This window comes from Globicephala melas, chromosome 1, assembly GCF_963455315.2.
Source record: "Globicephala melas chromosome 1, mGloMel1.2, whole genome shotgun sequence".
In the NCBI taxonomy this organism is placed as follows: domain Eukaryota; kingdom Metazoa; phylum Chordata; class Mammalia; order Artiodactyla; family Delphinidae; genus Globicephala; species Globicephala melas.
The window spans coordinates 25506563-25525141 of NC_083314.1; the positions used below are offsets into that span (position 1 = coordinate 25506563).

Consider the following 18579-nt stretch of genomic DNA (forward strand, 5'->3'; position numbering starts at 1 on the left):
CCTGGGTAAGTGAGACACTGGGACTGAGGTCTTGTGAGTGACAACGTCATGCATTTGGCCTTGCAAATAAATGTGTCCTTCCCAAGCGTTATGTTGCTCTGCAAGTAAATGGTGACTGAAATTATTTAACCTGAATGTTCTGAGAGGGCAGGCAGGAAACATGGTGGGCACCCTGTCCCGGAAGCTCTCTGCACTGTGACCCTCAGTGAACGGACCTTTAGCCAGCACCTACTGTGTGCAGGGAGGACCGGGCCTGGCCATGGTCAGATGAAGTCCCTGCTTTCAGAGCCCCCGGGGGAAGTGGGCCAGATCCAACACAGCGAAGTAAACACTGAACTGGAGCCCCACCGGGTGCTGTGAGGACAGCAAGAGGCTTGGGAGCCCAAGGGAAACTTCGGGGGGAGAATAACGCCCAAATTCAAGCCTGAAGAAGAAAGATGAGTTAAGAACCAAGGAGGAAGATGTGGGAGCAGGTCCAAAGGCCTGGAAGTGAGAGGAAGAACCCTCCTTGCAGGACTGAAAGCCATTCACTGGGGTGCAAAGGGGCCAGCAGGGAAAGGTCAGGCTGGAGGGCTGGAGTAGCCCCAGGCAGCCCCCGGCTGAGTGTGTTGGATGTTCAGCTGAGGGCAAGGGTGAGCTTAAAAGGGAAGCCATGTGATCAGCTGGACAGGAGTGGGGTGGAGAATTTGGGCAGCCGTTGACACAATCCAGGTTCAGTCCCCTGTGGGCCCGGGAACCACTCTTGTCCTTCACAAGAGGACCCCAAGAAGCTGCAGGTGGTCACCCACTGGCCCTGCATCTAGATGGTTGGTCATTCATTCCAGGCTGCTCTGGCTGTGATCCTAGGACTCTAGTTTTCTAAGAATCAAGGGCCTTCTTAGTATCCAAGATGGATTTCTTGTCCCTGAAACCCAGTGTTGTTCCCCTCAATGTCACCCCCTTTCCCCCTCAACCTTGGAGGGCTGTTGACTAAATATCTCACTTCTGGTTGGATGGACATCCTCCGAGATTGGCCTCAATCTGGACCTTTCCCCAAAAATACCTGTATCTCACCTGTGCCTCTTCCCCTGATAGGTTTAAATCCAAGTTGAGACCTAAATATGAACTCACATCTCCCATAGCCATCTCGTGAACAGCCCGCCTAAAGCTTCCACACCGATGGATCACTGGAAGTCTCAGTCCCAACCTTTCTTGGTCTGGAACATCCCACCACGCCCTGAGCTCCACGGGACCACGAGAAGAGGCTTTCCCACAGTCCAAATCTAGCTGGCCTTGTTTCCTCAAGCACAGTTGTTGCAGACTTGCTATTACCTTGTGACAAAGTATAATTATTTTCCCCCCTCTGCAAATAATGAGCTTAAGACCCAGAGAACCCTTCCTGCTATGGTCGGAATGTCTGTGTTCCCCCCAAATGTATATGTTGAAATCCTAACCCCCAAAGATGATGCTATTAGGAGGTGGGACCTTTGGGAGGTGATTACGTTGTGAGGGTGGAGCCCCCATGAATGAGATTAATGCTCTTATAAAAGAAGTCCCAGAGTGCTCCCTCGACCTTTCTGTCAAGTTAAGGATACCATGAGAAGCCTGCAGCCTAGAAGAGGGCCCTCACTGGACCATGCTGGTACCCTGATCTTAGACTTCCAGCCTCCAGAACCATGAGAAAAAAATTTCTGTCATTTATAAGCTACCCAGTCTGTGGTATTTTGTTATAGCAACCTGAACAGACTAAGAAAGTCCCTCAGGCCACACAGCAAATGAAGGAAGACAGCTGGGATTCTGACGCACATCTCTAATCCATGTTCCTTCCACTGCACCGCATTCAACTTCATTAACTCATCGCACTGCTGGTGGTGATGACAATGGAGAAAGTGAAGATGCTGAGAGCTTCCTTTTGGCTACCCCTCTGCAAAGAGATCTGGATTCTCTCCTAGACTGCCAATTCAAGGCCACTTAAAATCTACCAATCTGTTCAGATTTTCTGCTAACTAAAGATGAATATATATGAACACATATTATTGATACTATCCAAGATATTTGGAAAATTCTGGAAACCTAAAATTAAAAAAAAAAAACCCTCTATCTGTTTTTGCTCTATTACATAGCTGGTGTCTTCCACACAATGCCTGGTACTTTTGAGTAGGCAGTCAGGAGTGTTTGTTGAATGAGTGTTTCTTGGGAGTTAGACCACGGCCTAGATTGAGACAGATGTCACTTACAGCCTCCCTCCAGGTGTACATTTCACAGTGTAACTTCTAGATGGGGTTAATTTGGGAGAGTGCATCCTTCTGGCAGTGAGTTCCACACTACTAGGGAAATGGGATGGCTGTGGGGAGCCACAGTGGGAGTGGGGTAGAGAGAGAAACAAATCATTTTGATGAAGATTAATGTGCTAAAATTTGGGCATTTTTGTGCAATCCTTGCTCTACAGAGTAAGCAGGTTGCTGCCAGCATTAACTGGCAGATGTAAGACCATTCATCTGGGATCAACGCCACCTGCAAGCTGGAGCCCTGACTCGGGGCTGCATCTCTGTCTCTTCAGAGAGAACCACAAGACTGTCAGTGCTCACCTGCCACAGAGATGCTGAGGTCCTCCTCTGAGGTCTCCAAGGTCTTCGATTTTCTTCCCCATGCACTTCTCCCCACTTCACTCTCTGAGCTTATGCCTGTTTTCTGTTTTCTCTAAGCTCTCTTGAATAGGCATGTCACTCTTCCCCAGAAACCGCTAAATGAGTGGTCCACAAAATGAACTCCCAAAGAAACCCTTATTTCAAAAGTTCAGTAACTACTGACTGGGTCGCACCTGAATTTGAGGTACGTCATCCCCTACATTAGTCTTTCTTCCTAAATGCTCACTGAACCTTCCTGCAAATCCTCTGAAAGTGCAGAGGATGGCTTTCCTTTGTCTGCTGTGGGGCAGCATCTCCTTCTACTCGGACATACACCTCTCCACTCCAATCCTGATATGCCGATGGGAGCAGACACTGTTTTACACCCCACACCCAATCAGGGCCAACTCCAGCCCTTCTCTGGAATTTTGAGCTTAGGGTCACAGGAGTGTGTGGGGTCTGCTGGTGGGAGCTATAAGATAATGATGCTTTAGAGCCGTCAGCAGCTGTGTGAGGGCCAAGGCTGGTCTGAACTGAAGAATGAAGCCAAAACGTGGAGGAAGCACAAATGAGAGGCAGAGAGAGAAAGACAGTCCTGGATCCTCAGTGGACCCAGCTCCAGGCCTTCCTGACTTTCCCGGGTCTGGGGCCATAGTCACCAACATCCCTCCAGTCATCTCCCATTCCTGACAGTTTGAGTTTCTGTGAAAGTGCCTGAAACTAAAAAGACTTCTAATTAATACAAACCCCTCTCATTCTCCTTTAGTCCCCTCTGCTCATCCCCACTCCAGACTATACCACCATCGAGTACACATATTTTTCGAGATAACTTCAGAATCTCACCGATCATCGATGTTAGTCTCATATCTTAACAGGAGCATTCTCAAAAGAAACCAGGCAACATGGGAACTTTGAAAGGTCGGAAGCGGCTCCCTCGGTGAGAAAAGCAGAATGGAGAATGCAGAGGCAATGGAGGAACATAACCCAGGATGGTAGACGGCTTTCTCTACGACCTTGAACAAAGCCCCTTGCTTCAGCCCACCTCAGAGAGGACGAGTACAACTTCCTTATCACGTACTTTCAGGGGAATTCTATCTGTAAGTAAAGGACACGTGAGTTCTTTTAAGAGAGTCTGCAGGAACACAAACGCTCTGCACGCCACTGTGATTCATTCATACGAACTAATCGCAGCGAAACTGCAGGTAGTACATCAAAGTGTTAAAAACGAAACAAAAGTACATCCTTCCCCGCCTGCTGCACTATCAGTTGTCATTACAGTGCAATCTGAATACTTTAGGAAGATGACAGTGTATTCAGTAAAAAGGGAGAAAACTCACCAGGAAGCCAATTATCTTGTACAAATTTCAGCCTCATGAATGATGGTAACAGTAACAGGTATTTTTAGTTTGAGTTGGCTACCTAAAGAATGATTTTTAACTCTTCCAAATCGCAATGTGGGGGATCCTTAAGGACAGAGACCATTTTGAACTCATCTGTGTATTCCCAAAGTGACCGACACAGAGCACGTACATCATACCTGCCTTATGAATGAACCAGTGGACAGACACATGCATGAATGGATGATGGATAAATGAGTGAGGGATGGCGTAGGCAAAAGCAGGAAAAATAATCATAAAATGACGGTTATACTCTATACTTTAATATCTTTCAGTGCCGGAAGTTCTGTCTGCCTGTTATATGGCTAAGCATCTGTGGGGATATGAAAGCAGTATCAACCAAGATCCCCACTCTCACGACTAAACACTCAGTGGAGGAGATAAATTATACCCATAAAACAATGAGAGCAATATAAAGCAGTAAATGGTTAATGAGCAGACTCTGGGCTAGGGGAAGTACATGGTACAAAACATCAGAGGATCCGGGGAGCCGGCTTGGGGAATAGATATGGGATGCTGATGAAAGCAGGCACTTAGCCGGCTCTGGAAGAGGGGGTGGGTGTGGACACGGGAGAGAGTGGTCCATTATGAGAGAAAATTAAGAGCAGAAGCCAGACAGGGAGGGCAGGCAGGATGGGTTCAGGGCGTGCTGCCTCTCCCAGCACTGTCTCCACAGACCACTGCTCAATAAGTACCTACAACATACCTCCTAAAACAGAAGTCAACATTCAAACATTGCTATCGGCACTGAGCTAGTGTTCTAGACACAGAATTTTCATGGGACTCAATCACCCACATGGCTCAATATAGTGTAGTACGAGATTCACTGTTAAGTCAGCGCCAGGGGTCCTGTCCCACCCAGCTCTGACCCAGAGTTGTTGTCATTCTGGAATACGGCTAAAGTACAATGGACTTTTCTCTCATGGAATTCAGGACATTTTCCGGTTTGCTTTGGCCTTTTAACAATCATTTTGAACATTAGTTTACTTTCACTGGCTTGCTTACTGCATGGAAATAGGAGCCACACAAGACAATCCAAACCATCAGAGCTTTCAATACAAGGGCTAAAACACCACAGGGACAGTTACAAAGCTCTCTGAGATGACGAGTGGAGAGGACAGCGGCAGGATGCTGGCAGCAGAAGAGGATGCCCTGGTGCCTGCCTCGTCCATGTTCACCACCTTGCAAACGCAGCTGCCCCATGACAGCCAGGGACGTCTGCTTACCGGGTCTTTGCTGAAGCCAAATGACTACATATGAAGTGTGTAGAGAGACGGCATCATGTAGCCATCCAGAGAACAAGTCCCAGAACCAGGGCTCGTATATATATCCCAGCCCCACCACGGACCAGGCATGCAAACTCGGGCAGATTCCTCATATCTGTTTCGGCTTCCTCCGATGTAAAATGGGGGTGATTATAACAGACCCTTCCCACAGACTCGTAATGAGGATTTAACAAGCTAATACCTGTGAAACACTCAGAATGGTGCTTCAGTGGCACAAAGAAATGGCCAATATATGGTGTAAGATCAGGAAAAGAATACTGGAAACAAAGATGTAGGGTGTTCCCATCCACTCTGAAAAGCTGTGACGCCTCTGGGAAGTGTCTTACCTTCTCTGAATCTCATCCATCAGGAGGATCTAACACTCCCTCCTGCCCCCTACTGCCCACCTCTTAGAACTGTATGAAAGATGGAGAGAGACAATACGGATGAAGGGAAGTGTAAGCCACAAGCCTTACACAGATGTAAAGGATCATCACTGCAGAATGGAGACCCAGATCATGATTCTATCCATCCATTCATTCACCTAGTATGATGGCTAATTTTTTGTGGCCATTTGGCTGGGCCACAGGACCCGGATATTTGGTCAAGTGTTATTCTAGATGTTTCTGTGAAGGTATTTTTTAGATGAGATTAATATTTAAATCAGCAGACTTTGAGTAAAGCAGATGACCATCCATAACGTGAAGGGCCCTCATCCAAGCAGTCGAAGGTCTTAATAGAAAAAGACTGACCTCCCTGGAAGAAAAGGGAATTCTGCCAGCAGATTCTCCCCTGGGTCTCCAGCCTGTCGGCCTTCCCACACATTTTGGACTTGCCAGCCTCCACGACTGTGTGTTCTCTCCCTCTCTTCTCCACACACACACACACACACACACACACACGCATGCATCCTGTTGGTTCTGCTTCTCTAGAGAGCCCTGACTAATACACCTACTATTTACTGAGCACCTGGGTAGGATTCAAAGTGGGGTGAGAGAGACATAGCCCTGCTTTCATGAAGCTTACGGCCAATAAAGAGACCCACTAAACATGGAACTATAGAGATCAGTTATCTATAGGGTGATGAATGCAATGAAGAGAAACTTTGGGTGCTATGAAAACACGTAATGGGGCACCTAACCAGGGAAATCTTCCTCCAGGAAGTGGCATTTCTGCAGATATCCCTGGGATGGGCAGGAACCAGCCAAGCAGAAGCTGAGCAGAGAAACAGCAGGACCTCTAGACAAGAGCAAGTTTTCTGGTGCCCTTCTTGCCCAGGCTCTGGCCACTTGCACTTAGAACCAGAGCAGACAGCCTGATTTCAGAGCCGTGTAGCTGGTGGTAGTCTGAATGGCGTTTTATTCGCCCTCGAGTCCTTTGGTGCCCCTGTAGGGTGCTACTTCTACCGTGTTCTATAGAATGGGGGACGGAGTGGGGGAAGGCAGACCAACAATCCTGCTCTCTGATCTTCCCATTTCCTGTGATTTTTAACTTTCCACTGCTTTACATGACACAGTGCAGGGAGTATTTTACTGATTGGGTTTTTAAAACTTTGCCCTTCACTGAAAACCTTCTAGTACAAATATGGCAAAATGTTTTCTCAAAATACTTAAAACAAGGAACAGATCAAGTTCACGATTTGATTCGCTACAGCTGGTACACTGCTCCACTAATGAATCACCAAATACTCGTTGTTGGTGGTAAGGAGATCTCAGCTAAGCTGCAAATAAACAAAATTTCTATCTGAATAGTTGGCTATAGCATGGAACACACAGGCAAGACCAAGGGAACAGGAAAAGAAACTTGGAAGGAATTTTGTCCCTAGCACTAAATGCTACTGCCACGGTTCTATTTCTGTTGTTTCATCTAGAAAGTCAAATACTCAGATTCAATGCTGGAACTTAGAGGTTGGTTTGTGGACCATAAGCTTGTTCACCTGTTCCCAATTCATATATTGAAATCCTAACCCACAAGGTGATGGTATTTGGAGGTGGGGCCTTTGGGAGGTGATTAGATCATCAGGGTGGCACCCTCATGAATGGGATTAGTGTCCTTAGAAGAAGAGACAGGAGAGCTTGCTTGTGCTCTCTCTCTGCTCTCTACCATGTAAAATACAACAAGAAGGTGACTGTCTGCAAATCAGGAAGAGAGCTCTCATCAAACACCAGATCTGCCAGAACCTTGACCCTGGACTGCTCAGCCTTCAGAATTGAGAGAAATAAGTGTTTGTTGTTTCAGTCACCCAGTCTATGGTATTTTTGTGATAGTAGCTGGAACGGACGAAGACAGCATCACAGAACAGAGCTAACCTGAACTTGGAAAGCAATATGAGAGAACGTAGGGAGTCTTATGTTGTGGCTGTCAGGAGCTAGAGGATTTTTATTTCAGACACTATTTAATAATCTAAGCAAAATATGTTTTGCTTTTAAGAATGTATCAGAACGATTTTCCCCCTCCATAATGATACATTTTAGTTCAGTGAAGCATTAGAAAGGAATTCAAATGTTTTGCTATGCTAGTCATTGAGTAGGCAAGAAGAGCGTTTCCTACTCTGAGGCACAAAGGACAACTTTCTAATTAACTCAGCAGTTTGGACTCACCATTTTTTAAAAATAAAACATTACTATCAATCCCATTTTAATGGGATAATTATAGCAAATCATGGTTAACTTCTCTTTCAGCCATCAGCAAGAGAAAGACGCAGAAAGATAAGATGTTAGAAATGTTAGCTTAAAATATACCTACTGTTCCCATACTCTTGATATCAGTAATTGTCTAATTGTGCTGAGCCTGACTAAAATGTGGTTTTTGGACAAAGAATGATCAAAAGCCCTATTCTGGCACTATCATCCAACTTATTGCCCTTTGTTTAATTGAGAAAGTGGCATTGATTCCAGAGAGAATTCCCTCATTTTATCTCGTGTTTTCATTCCGTAAGTCAGGATGCTAATTAGGGATTACAGGTATTCAGGGAGGCCCCAAACCTATCCTCCAATTATGGTAAAGGTTTATAGTCTTTAAAAAGACCCTTTAGAAAAATCACCTTCCACCTCCTTCCACACAAGTATGTGCATGTGTGTGCATACACACACACACACACACACACACACACACACCCCTCCCTATCAGTTCCACTTACTACCTAAAAAAATAGAGTCTTAGAATTGAAGCTGAAAGTCACATAAAGGGGGAAAAGCTTAAGAATCACTCAAATTCTGCCTTAAAGTCTTCATGACTTTCATGATCTTTCACACCCCAAAGCTTAAATTTTTGTCTTCTCCCACAAAAATGGGTTGACAAGTTACTTCATCTTGTTGGGCCTCAGTTTCTTCCTATGCACAGTGGGAGGACTGGACAAGATGGTCTTTGGGAAAACTTCTCAGTGAGGGATGTTGATGGTGCTTACACATCGCCACAGCGCCAGCACTAGGCAGCAGCATCTCCCCGATGTCACCCTCCCAGGGCAACTCGGGTGCTGAGGAGTAAGCAGGGCCAAGGACCACTAGGGTCTTGTCCTTTAGATGCTCTTGGTGTTTCTGCCTCATTACAACAGCTCCATCATGCAGCTCTATCATTCAGCACTACACAGTGCTGAATGCCCAGTTAGGATGCCTAGTACTAAATAGACTTACGTTAAAATACTCAACGTTTTTTGGGTGTCCTTTATGTAATCTGGCATTGAAACGGTACAAACTTCCTCCCTGCTTACCCAAGAGTCCTTTCATACAGTTTGCTCTGTGTAGATATTTCAGGCAAAGAAAACCAGACAACGAGTATTTTATATATAACGTGCCATCCTATCAGAAATCTGATGTAATTAAACTGAAATGTGCTCCTTACCCTTCTCGTTCTCGACCTAATAATGAAGCCAACAGAAAATTATATCCATACAACTTGGTCAGCTGTCTTAACGGCAGTCATGTTAATAATGAAAAACAACAATGGCCGCCGTACTTTCTTTTACACGTGGTTTACCACGACTTTTCTGTCCAGTGGCCTTTAACGGAGAACATCTTCCTAATACTTCCCCGTCTTTGCAAGAATGAGCCTGCTAAATTCAAGAGTGGCATGGAAGGGGGTGTAGAAAAAACTCTCTCCCCATCACTTAGCGGCGCAGTCAGGCTCCAGAAGCAGCGCTCCGGGCAGCGGCACCTGCAGTTCCTGAGCTCCGGTTTCCGGTAGCGGAGCATCACGCTGCGCATGTGCGGCGGAGGGGGGCGGGCTCTAGGACAGGTGCGTGCACCTCTGCATACACGGCGGCGTGGGTGGGGGGAGAAGAAACCGCGAAGATTAATGAGTCAGAACATTTTCCCTTGAGTCAGAACATTTTCCCTAAGTCTCCTTTCTCTGGAGATGCAGGTTGGAGGAAGGGTCAAAATAAGAAAGAAAGGAAGGAGAAAAAAACCAAACTCTAACTACAGGAGCTTAGCCGAGTCAACCACAACCAACCGAGCACAGAAAAGAACTGCAATTAGGGACTGGAAGGTCACATGAGTTTATTTCCCAGAAGAGCTAACAATTCAATTTTCAAAGCTATCAGGCCAGCTATCCTGATGAATGTGCATGTATTATTTACGCAGTCTGTTTCTCCCCACCCCCCAAAGCACACCAAAATAGAAAGCTCACGATTCCTTTCTACTGTCTGGCGTGTGTAAGGGGGGAGTAATCACTGGTGAGTAGTGGGATCGAGAATTTTCCATCACATTAGAATACTTGAAATGAATGTTACAGACTGACTCAAATCTTTTCTCTCTGATAAAGCTTCAGGATGAGGAATGGTAGAAATGATAATGAGGAATTTGATAATTTGCATACTATTTAAATAACCCGGACCTTGGTGGGCTGGAAGGCATGACATTTTCTCCTTGGTATAACCTGGCATCATTTCCTGAACAAGAGAGCTACATCGGCCATTTCTACTTGTTGAAAAAATGAATAAGAGCTACATTTGTACCTTAAAAAAATCTTATTTTAATCTAATTTTTCTATCTTATTGTTTTCCTCTTGTAATGAGAACATAAATTGAACAGTTATCTTGGCTTCTTCTTCCTTACAGTGTCACAAGGGTTTAGTAATCGAATGACTTCTGCTCTAAAAACGTTAAGAAATCTGTAAAGGGAAAGAATCTCTACTGAAAAGCACACGTGGTTCACTTATTTTTTTACCATGCTATTAGTTTACTACCAAATAAGTGGAAGTCTAGAATTAAACTAAACCTAGATAATATAGGACCTGGTAAATGAGCGAAGTAGTGAGTGAGAGTGAGTGCGAGTGTGTGTGTGTGTGTGTGTGTGTGTGTGTGTGTGTGTGTACAGGTGTGTTGCGGGGAGAGATGTTATTTAGAGAATACATGTTTTATGTTTTAACAGAGGTCAAAATATGTTGCTACCAGGTTTGAAAAGTAGTGCTAAATAAGAGGCAGATGACTTAAAATCGAGGACTGTGAAGAAAAAAGAATAATGGCTCCAGCCTTTATTGCATAAGAAAGATAATTTAGCCAAACAAGCAAGTCTATTTCTAAATCGCAACTCCAAGGACTCCGCGGAATTGTCTGCCTTGGGGCTGCACCGTCTACAGAGGAGAAATCTCAGTGAGGCACTTCGGAAATGCACAGATGGATGGGCATGAGTGGCGCTGGGGATCCAGTGTGACGGATACCACACAACCCTTCCTCTACCCAGACTAGGGATAAGCAGGGGTCCCCAGGAGAAGGAAAGAGCATTTGTAGCTCAGGAGTGATGGCTGAGGCTGAACGCCAGGCAGGCATTTTCACAGGGGCCTAGAGTTCATGGAGATCAGGATATACACCCCCCGCTCCTTTGCAGGCATGTGGCCCAGAGCAGCCAACCAGCTTCTGTGTACTGTCCCCAGCAGTGGCACCTCCTGCAGTACCTGGCACACAGTATGTCTACAGATATTCACCGAGTGAATCGAGTAGGAGAAGCCCTCCGCAACCTGTCTCCAGCTCAATTTTCCATAATTATTCATGTTCGTTTCATCCAATTTTTATGATCTTTTCAAATTCTATAGAGTCTCTTCTCTTGTTGCTAGTACCCACCTATATGAGTTTTCTTATATTCCCAAAACATATCTGGGGGAACAAAGGCTGAGTGGTGATGATTCCATCTTTTTGAGACATTCCTGGAGATTATGAAGGAAAAGAAGGCTTCTTTTCCCTTCATGCTTCATGTATTTCCCTTCAGGAATACTGCCAGGAAGAGTAGAATTAACAAGGTGAACTGTCATCATCATGAATGTGACTGTGGCCATTACTATTCTCCCCTTTAAAAGCATTTATGCACCCGTGGTGAGGCTGCAGAGCTAAATACTGAGTGAGTTAAACAGATAAGACGCTTTGCTCTAGAAGCTTGTAATCCAATACTAAGAGGTCTGACACACCAACAAATAAACCTTAAACATGGATGTTAATTAATTGTGCAAACAAATTTCATGAAGAGCTTTTACTGGCTTAGGAGAAGGAACCATTTTCAAACAGATTAGAAATATCATTTACATAAAGCCAAACTCATGAAATATAAACAGGGACTAAGCTGCTTTGATCCACTAATCATCTTTATCTATTCATTAAAATGTCTCTACAAGACCACTTAGTACTATAGCTTCTTTATATAACTCGAAAGTTAGGCAGAATTATTTGAAGTCTGTGATTCCAACTTTTCCTTAAGTCAAATAGCCCTTCATAATGATCCAAGTCGGTGAGATGTCTAAGGCTGACTGTTATAATGACTAGATTATAAGTGCTGTCGGGGCAGGCATTCTGCCTGTGTGTCCATCAGGGCAAGCCTAGAGCCCAGCACAGGGCCTGACACATAGAAGATGCTCAATAAATATTTGCCGTGTGCCAAGTACTGCTCTAGGTGCTAGGGATTCTGAGGTGTTTCCTGTGTTGTGAGCGTGTTGTGATTCAGCTCCAAGTGCACTGAAGTTACCCCAAGTTCTTCCATCCCTGTGGCCTCCAGAAAAGCTTTTGCCTCAAGATGCACTTGGTGGCCAGCAATGACTCTGGGTGGAGAAAGGGGTGCGGGGAGGGAGGAAGTTGTTGCTGGAAATCACCGGCAGTGGGACAAGGGGAGGGGTCAGTGTAGCACCTCTGACTCGCTGTGTGTCTACCATGGCCCGTCACTGCCCTTTCTCTCCCATCCATGACTCTGAAAAGGGACACATGTCCTTCTCCACCAGATGGAGGTGACCGCTTCCCAATTTATTTTGCTACCATTATGGTCCCCTTACATTCTTGTCTCCACTCAGATTTTTAAAGGTCATGTATATCTAGAGGCCACCCAGTGAGACGGAAGAGAATAAAATGTCTTACAGGTCCTGACCTCTGGGCTTGACTCAGAAGGCACTGGAAAATCGGGGCCTCCGTTGTCTCGTCTACAAATGAGAGGAGAGCTCTAAACAAACCCACAAAAGCTTGTCTTCAGGTCTCCCGAGGAAGTCCTTGGTGGTTAAGGATAAGAGGTGGGGCGAAGTGGCGTCAGCTGCGCTGGGTTTGTTCCCCATCCCGCCTCAAGGGCCCCCCCCACCCCGCCCAGGTTAAGTCATTAAGTTGCTTTTGGCAGTTCAATCAAGCTTTTCTACTTCAGATGTAATGATCTCTATATAGCGCCAGTTCTTTTATGTTCTATATGAAACTGCACTGTATTTCTTTGAAACGTTAACATGCAACAGAAATAAACCTACGGGGATTTTTCCATATGGATAAGAGGAATGCAGTGCCTCGTTGTAGTGGACTCTCGGGGTGGGAAAAGCATGAGTCTGGGAAATGGGCCTCCACCAAGTTTAGACGGTCGGTGCCTCCGTGGCAGAGTCAAGGCCAGGCCGTCTGGCTTTCTGTGAAGCACACGTCTCACCAGGAGGAAGCATGATGGGAGGTGTGCTCGCGGACCTCTGGCTTCAATCACACGTCCTCAAGTAAAAGTATATAATGACACTGCCCTCCAGAGAGCACACCCCCTCCCACTGTCACTTTCTCGCCACCAATGCCCCAACCCCCACGCTCAGCAGGACAGCTGCCGTGAGGTCACTCGTCAGACAGAAGTCACACCTTCTGCCACCTTCTGTGACACCCAGTCTGGTGACCCCACCTCCATGGACAAACTCCGGGCTTCCTGCATTCCTGGCTGGATAATGTCACCCTTTCTCTCCCACTGAAAGAAGCACATCGGACTGCAAATGAGAGAAACGGATAGTACTTTACGTTAAAAAAGTAAGTGTGTGGGCTTCGCTGGTGGCGCAGTGGTTGAGGGTCTGCCTGCTAATGCAGGGGACGCGGGCTCGAACCCTGGTCTGGGAGGATCCCACATGCCGCGGAGCAGCTACGCCCGGGAGTCACAAGTACTGAGCCTGGGCGTCTGGAGCCTGTGCTCCGCAACAAGAGAGGCCGCGATAGTGAGAGGCCCGCGCACCGCAATGAAGAGTGGCCCCCACTTGCCACAACTAGAGAAAGCCCTCGCACAGAAACGAAGATCCAACACAGCAAAAATAAATTAATTAATAAAAAAAAAATAAGTGTGTGGTTTGCATGCTTTAGTGTGTGAATGATTATAATATTAATTGTAGTTATACCTGGTCTTATGCTGCTTATCTTACTTATAATTATACTTCTAACTGGCCCCTACATAGAGTACATCACGAAACCAAGATTAGACCAGTGCCTTCCAGATTATTTTCGTGCAAGTCCCAGGTCACCCTGGCTGGAAACAGTCTTTCTGCTGGTTCAGTGCCTGACTGGTGCCCTGATCCCTTTGTCTCAGAATTCCAGGGAGAGGGGAAGGGATGGGGGAAGGAAGGGACAGAAGACCCTAGGCTTGGGGACCAGGCCCACCTGAAGATGTAGCTGCATCAACCCTTTTAGGAACCAGAGACTGGGCCACTGTTATAGATGCAGGAAGATAGTTTCTTATGTGGTTCATTTCAAGGTGTTCTGGACAGGGCCGTAGTGGGGTGTATGAGTACTACAGGTTGGCGAATAGTACCTCTTTAGAGCGACAGCATTTAAATATTGGTTCACATGTACTCAGAAGAGAAGTAGGGTGTCACTCAGAGCAGGAGAGGAGAAGGAGACTGCAGTGGAGACATTTGATGTCACTGTGTCCAGGGCAGTTCGGCTCCGGTACCAAAGTTCCAAAACTCCTCTTAGCAAAACCAAAGTCCACGCACACTTAAAAATGGCTCACAAGGTACATTTTCTGTTATGTGTACCTTACCACAATTCAATTGTTTTCTACAGTTTTGAAAGCCCTGCAGTTACTTGTACCCACCCTCCTTAGAAGGCAGCCTCTCAGCCATCCGCTATGACCGCAGTGTGTGTGCCCCCGCGGGGATGCCACTCCCACCTGCATGATTCCTGCTCGTGTGGTTTCCTCCATCTCCCTCCCTGGCCAGTGATGCTAGAGCAGCTCTCGCAGGCTGCCTGGTCTCCTACTTTACCTCTGGGCCTGGGAAAGCCCTGCCCAATGCCATGGAACATTCCAGGACTGGATGCTTTCCGTTAGAATAAACATTGCTCTATTCAACATAATCTTAAGATGTAGACTCTGTTGGAAGGAGTAACTTAGCAAGTTAGGACTTTCCCAGTGGGTGATGAAATAGGGGGTGGGAGGGTATGGGAGGAGGCAGGAGAAATCATCGAGAAAAGGGAGAAGAGCACCAAGGAAGAAGGGCAGAGGGTGTGGGGTAAACTCCAGAAGGACCACTGGTGAGGCTGAGGCCACTGAAGACCGTGAACCCGGGAAGAATCATGTTGAGGGTCGAGGTGAAAGGGAATCAGTGACCTAAATAAGTAAAATCGTCCAACAGTTGAGCAGCCACTCCCTTCAGCAAGACTCGCAACCTCCCGAAATGAGTCCTGTTAAGCGGGTGGTGGGAAACTGGCAAGGTGGTGTGTACCATCCTCCTTCTGAGGAAAGTAAAAGAAAGAAAACAGCCACCGCTTTCTTCAACTAAACGTTTTTATAAATCACAGCTTATTTACCCATTGAAGAGTAAACCATAAGTTACTTCACCCAGACATTTATCTCAGAAGAGACCGTTAAGAGATGACATCCAAAAACGAAGTTACCCCAAACATAGCTGAGCCAGGTCTCGCGACGGTGTTTCTACATCTCATCATAATGTTCCCCATCTCTTTCTAAGCAGTTCTAACAATTCAAAATTGCATTTCTTGGCTAGAATGGCACACAGAAAATGCTCCCCAGAAATCCCACCAGTGGTCTGGTTCAAAAGTAGAACTTGGGATTCCTCTGAAGGGGAGGAACAATGAAACTGTACCAGGGAAGTGATGAAGCATCTTCATGTCTTATTCCTATACCGTGTCTCTTGGTCTCTCCTGCCTCTGCCTCTGTCTTTTGTGTTATGGGGTCTTTTCTTTAATTGGGTACAGTTCTGTCAAACAATACAAGGCTGTTTTCTTTCTGCCAAAATCAAGCCACATCTCCAATAACTGGAATGTCTTAATTTACTACTAGTATATGTAACCAAAGAAAATTTTACAGTACTTCCAAACCACTTTCACTTCTTCTCCTTCTCTCCCTGACACCTTCTTGTTTTAGCAAACAAACCGAGCCCTCATTCTCGTCCTTGCCTTTGATGCAGAGCCCCACACACAGAGCCAGCGTGGCACATGGCACAGGTGCCTACCTTGCCCAGGCCTGGGGTGTCCTTCACCTTGTTGACGGCCCTCAGCAGGCAGGGTGGGGCCGGGGGCGGGGAAGTCTGCAGAATCCCGCTGAAGCTGGTGGCAAAGAGAGGTGGCTCGGCGACAGAAGAAGTGGAAGGCCGATGTTTCTTCTTTTTAGAAGATAGGTTTAACTTCTGGGCAGCTCTGGAGGGAAAAATTCAGAAAAAGACAATAAAGGAAAAAGTATATTCACAATTCACAAAAAGTATATATTCACAATCAGATATGCTAGGGTCACTTTCTGTTCCTTCTCTTAAAGAAGCCCCTAATTCTGATTGCAGCTCAGCGGTTCTCTCTTCTTCCTCCGAGTGCCTGGTGGTAGCCCCTGACTGCAACCGAGTGAACCCAGGGAGCTGCCCAATCACTTACACGGCAGAGCGACACCACAGCATTGCACGGTCCTGCAGCTGCGATCTACAAAGAATTGTTGGTTTTCCACAAACACTCAGCTTAAGCATGAATAAAGCTGGCCATCTTTGGGGATACACAGCACTTATTAGGTTAATCATTCCATAACTTCTGGTATAAACTCAAATGTGAGAGACCTTATGAATTTTTTAGAAACTCTAACACTTTGTAAAATCCAAACCAGCCTGAGGAAGAACCACGCGGTGACCACTCAAGGCATGTTGTGGACGTGATTGTGGAAGAAAAACACACACCCCAGCACAACGGGGAAATGCAAATCAAACGGTTTTAGAAACATAACACCCAAACAGAATAAACTCCAGCCAAGGTGTAGGGTTCTGAGACTAGGCGTGGCTCACGTGGAAAACAGGCTTTTATGTAGGGTGGTCTTTCACCACAAAATGCAGTTCATGGGCAAGTGCAAGGGGTGATACAGTCAGAACCCACAGAGGTGGCAGAGGACGCAAACAGAAAGGTGAGAGGGAAGGTGACGCATCGTTAATAACATTGATTGTTCACATCACATCTTCCATCGTTCAAGTGTTCTGCGACACCTAAAACATGACAATCTTATCATAGAGAAGAAGGGAAAGTCAGGCAAGGGCATTTCACAGACTGTAACATACTCACTTCCGGGTTCATTCTTGGTGTTTTTCACACTATACTCATGTTCTAAGAATTCCAATTTCCTTACCAAAGGTTATTAAACATTTTAGCTGCTGCTTAAAACAAATGGGCTACCGTGACTTTATTCTACACATCAAAACCTTACAATCCATCCTGTGTTCTTACCAATTGCATAACAGGTCATAAGCAAAGCAGGCCAAAAAGATTAAATCAGCATCGTTTGCACCCCTTTCCCCCCAACTTCCATCTTAATATCCGAATCTTAAGCTCTGGACTGGTTAGTTTTAATTTTGTATCAGTAATTGCCGTGCTTTTGACAAATCCCCTGAGCTACAAAATGGCCACTGAACAAATACAGCAAAGAGAATTACCACTTCAAAGCTTAATTTTCCTTAGCTGTAAAACTGAACATCTATTTCACAAGAGTGAAATACAGAGGAATGGGATGCATGAGGAGTGACAGATTGTGATGGAATGATACCCGCACAGTCCCAATGCCATGTGCCAAACTTAGGGACCTCTATGGTGACTCTACTGTAAGGTGATGAAAAATGAAGACACTAAAAGGAGATTTCCACCATGCTTTCTTTTCCCAAACAGCAAAAAGAAAAACCTAGGAGTAATTTTTTCTCGTGCTTTCTTTGTCACGCTTCCTGATGCCGTCCCTCTAAAATGAAAGGTGAAGTGGAATTGTTCAGCGGCTGGTCTGGCGCATCTCTTGGCAGTTTTCCTTATTCTGTGAGATTCTCTCCCTGAACAAACAGTGACTCCTCCAAAGGTGGGTGTGGGCATCGCATGCTTCTGACACTCACGCCTCTGCTCAGCAGCCCCTTACTGCTTTCAAGTCAGGACGCCTATAGGCAAAGGAGAGTTAGAAAGAAGGCGGAAGATGATGATCTGCTAGGAACCGAAAGGTGGTGTTTAATCCATTCATGTTAGGATTCTTTTGGATGGTGGCAAAAGGACCAAGGAGCTGCTGTGGGTTCCCGGTCCAAATGTGGAGACAGAGAGGAGGAGTGACACTCAAAGGCAGCTCAGAAGAGGTAGTAGCCTGCTGGCTTCTTTTTTCCTTTTTCTTATCTCTACTACCCATGCCCACTTACTCTCCCCACATAGACCCTGCAGAGGAGGAAGTGAGGGTCCTTGAAATGAAAGTATATGAAGGACATTCCCAGGAAGAGCAATCCAGTGCTCTATTCCCCTCTCTCTCTCCCTCTCTCTTTCCTATAACATCACAATTTCACTGTATTACCGCATCATTCCCAAAGGCATATAAACATGCTATTATTTCTCCCACCTCAGAAAAGAAAACACAAGCCCTTCTCTTCATTCTTCTTACCCAGCCAGCTACTGCTCTGTTTCCTGCTCATTTTTGCAGCAAAACTCATGGAAAGTGTTGTCTCTACTTGCTTTCTCTAGTTCATCTCCTCCCTTTGCCTATAAGCTCATTGCAGTCAGGCATGTGGTCCACAGCTCCTCTGAAACAGCTCTTGTCAAGGCTGTGAATGACCTCCACGATTGCTAAATGTCATGGTTCTGAGCCCCACCTTACCTGCCCAATCAGAGCACTGATG

The 18579-nt window shown here is 45.9% G+C and overlaps 1 protein-coding gene across 2 annotated transcripts in view; it reads right to left on the reverse strand.

Moving 5' to 3' along the window:
- The window catches only part of KIF26B (kinesin family member 26B), a 500381-nt gene that overhangs the window by 143974 nt on the left and 337828 nt on the right, over positions 1 to 18579 (reverse strand). For both annotated transcript variants that reach the window (XM_030868518.2, XM_060305729.1), the window contains one exon: positions 15931 to 16114. In XM_030868518.2, the coding sequence (XP_030724378.1) occupies positions 15931 to 16114 (184 nt within the window). The remainder of the gene's footprint in view (positions 1 to 15930; positions 16115 to 18579) is intronic.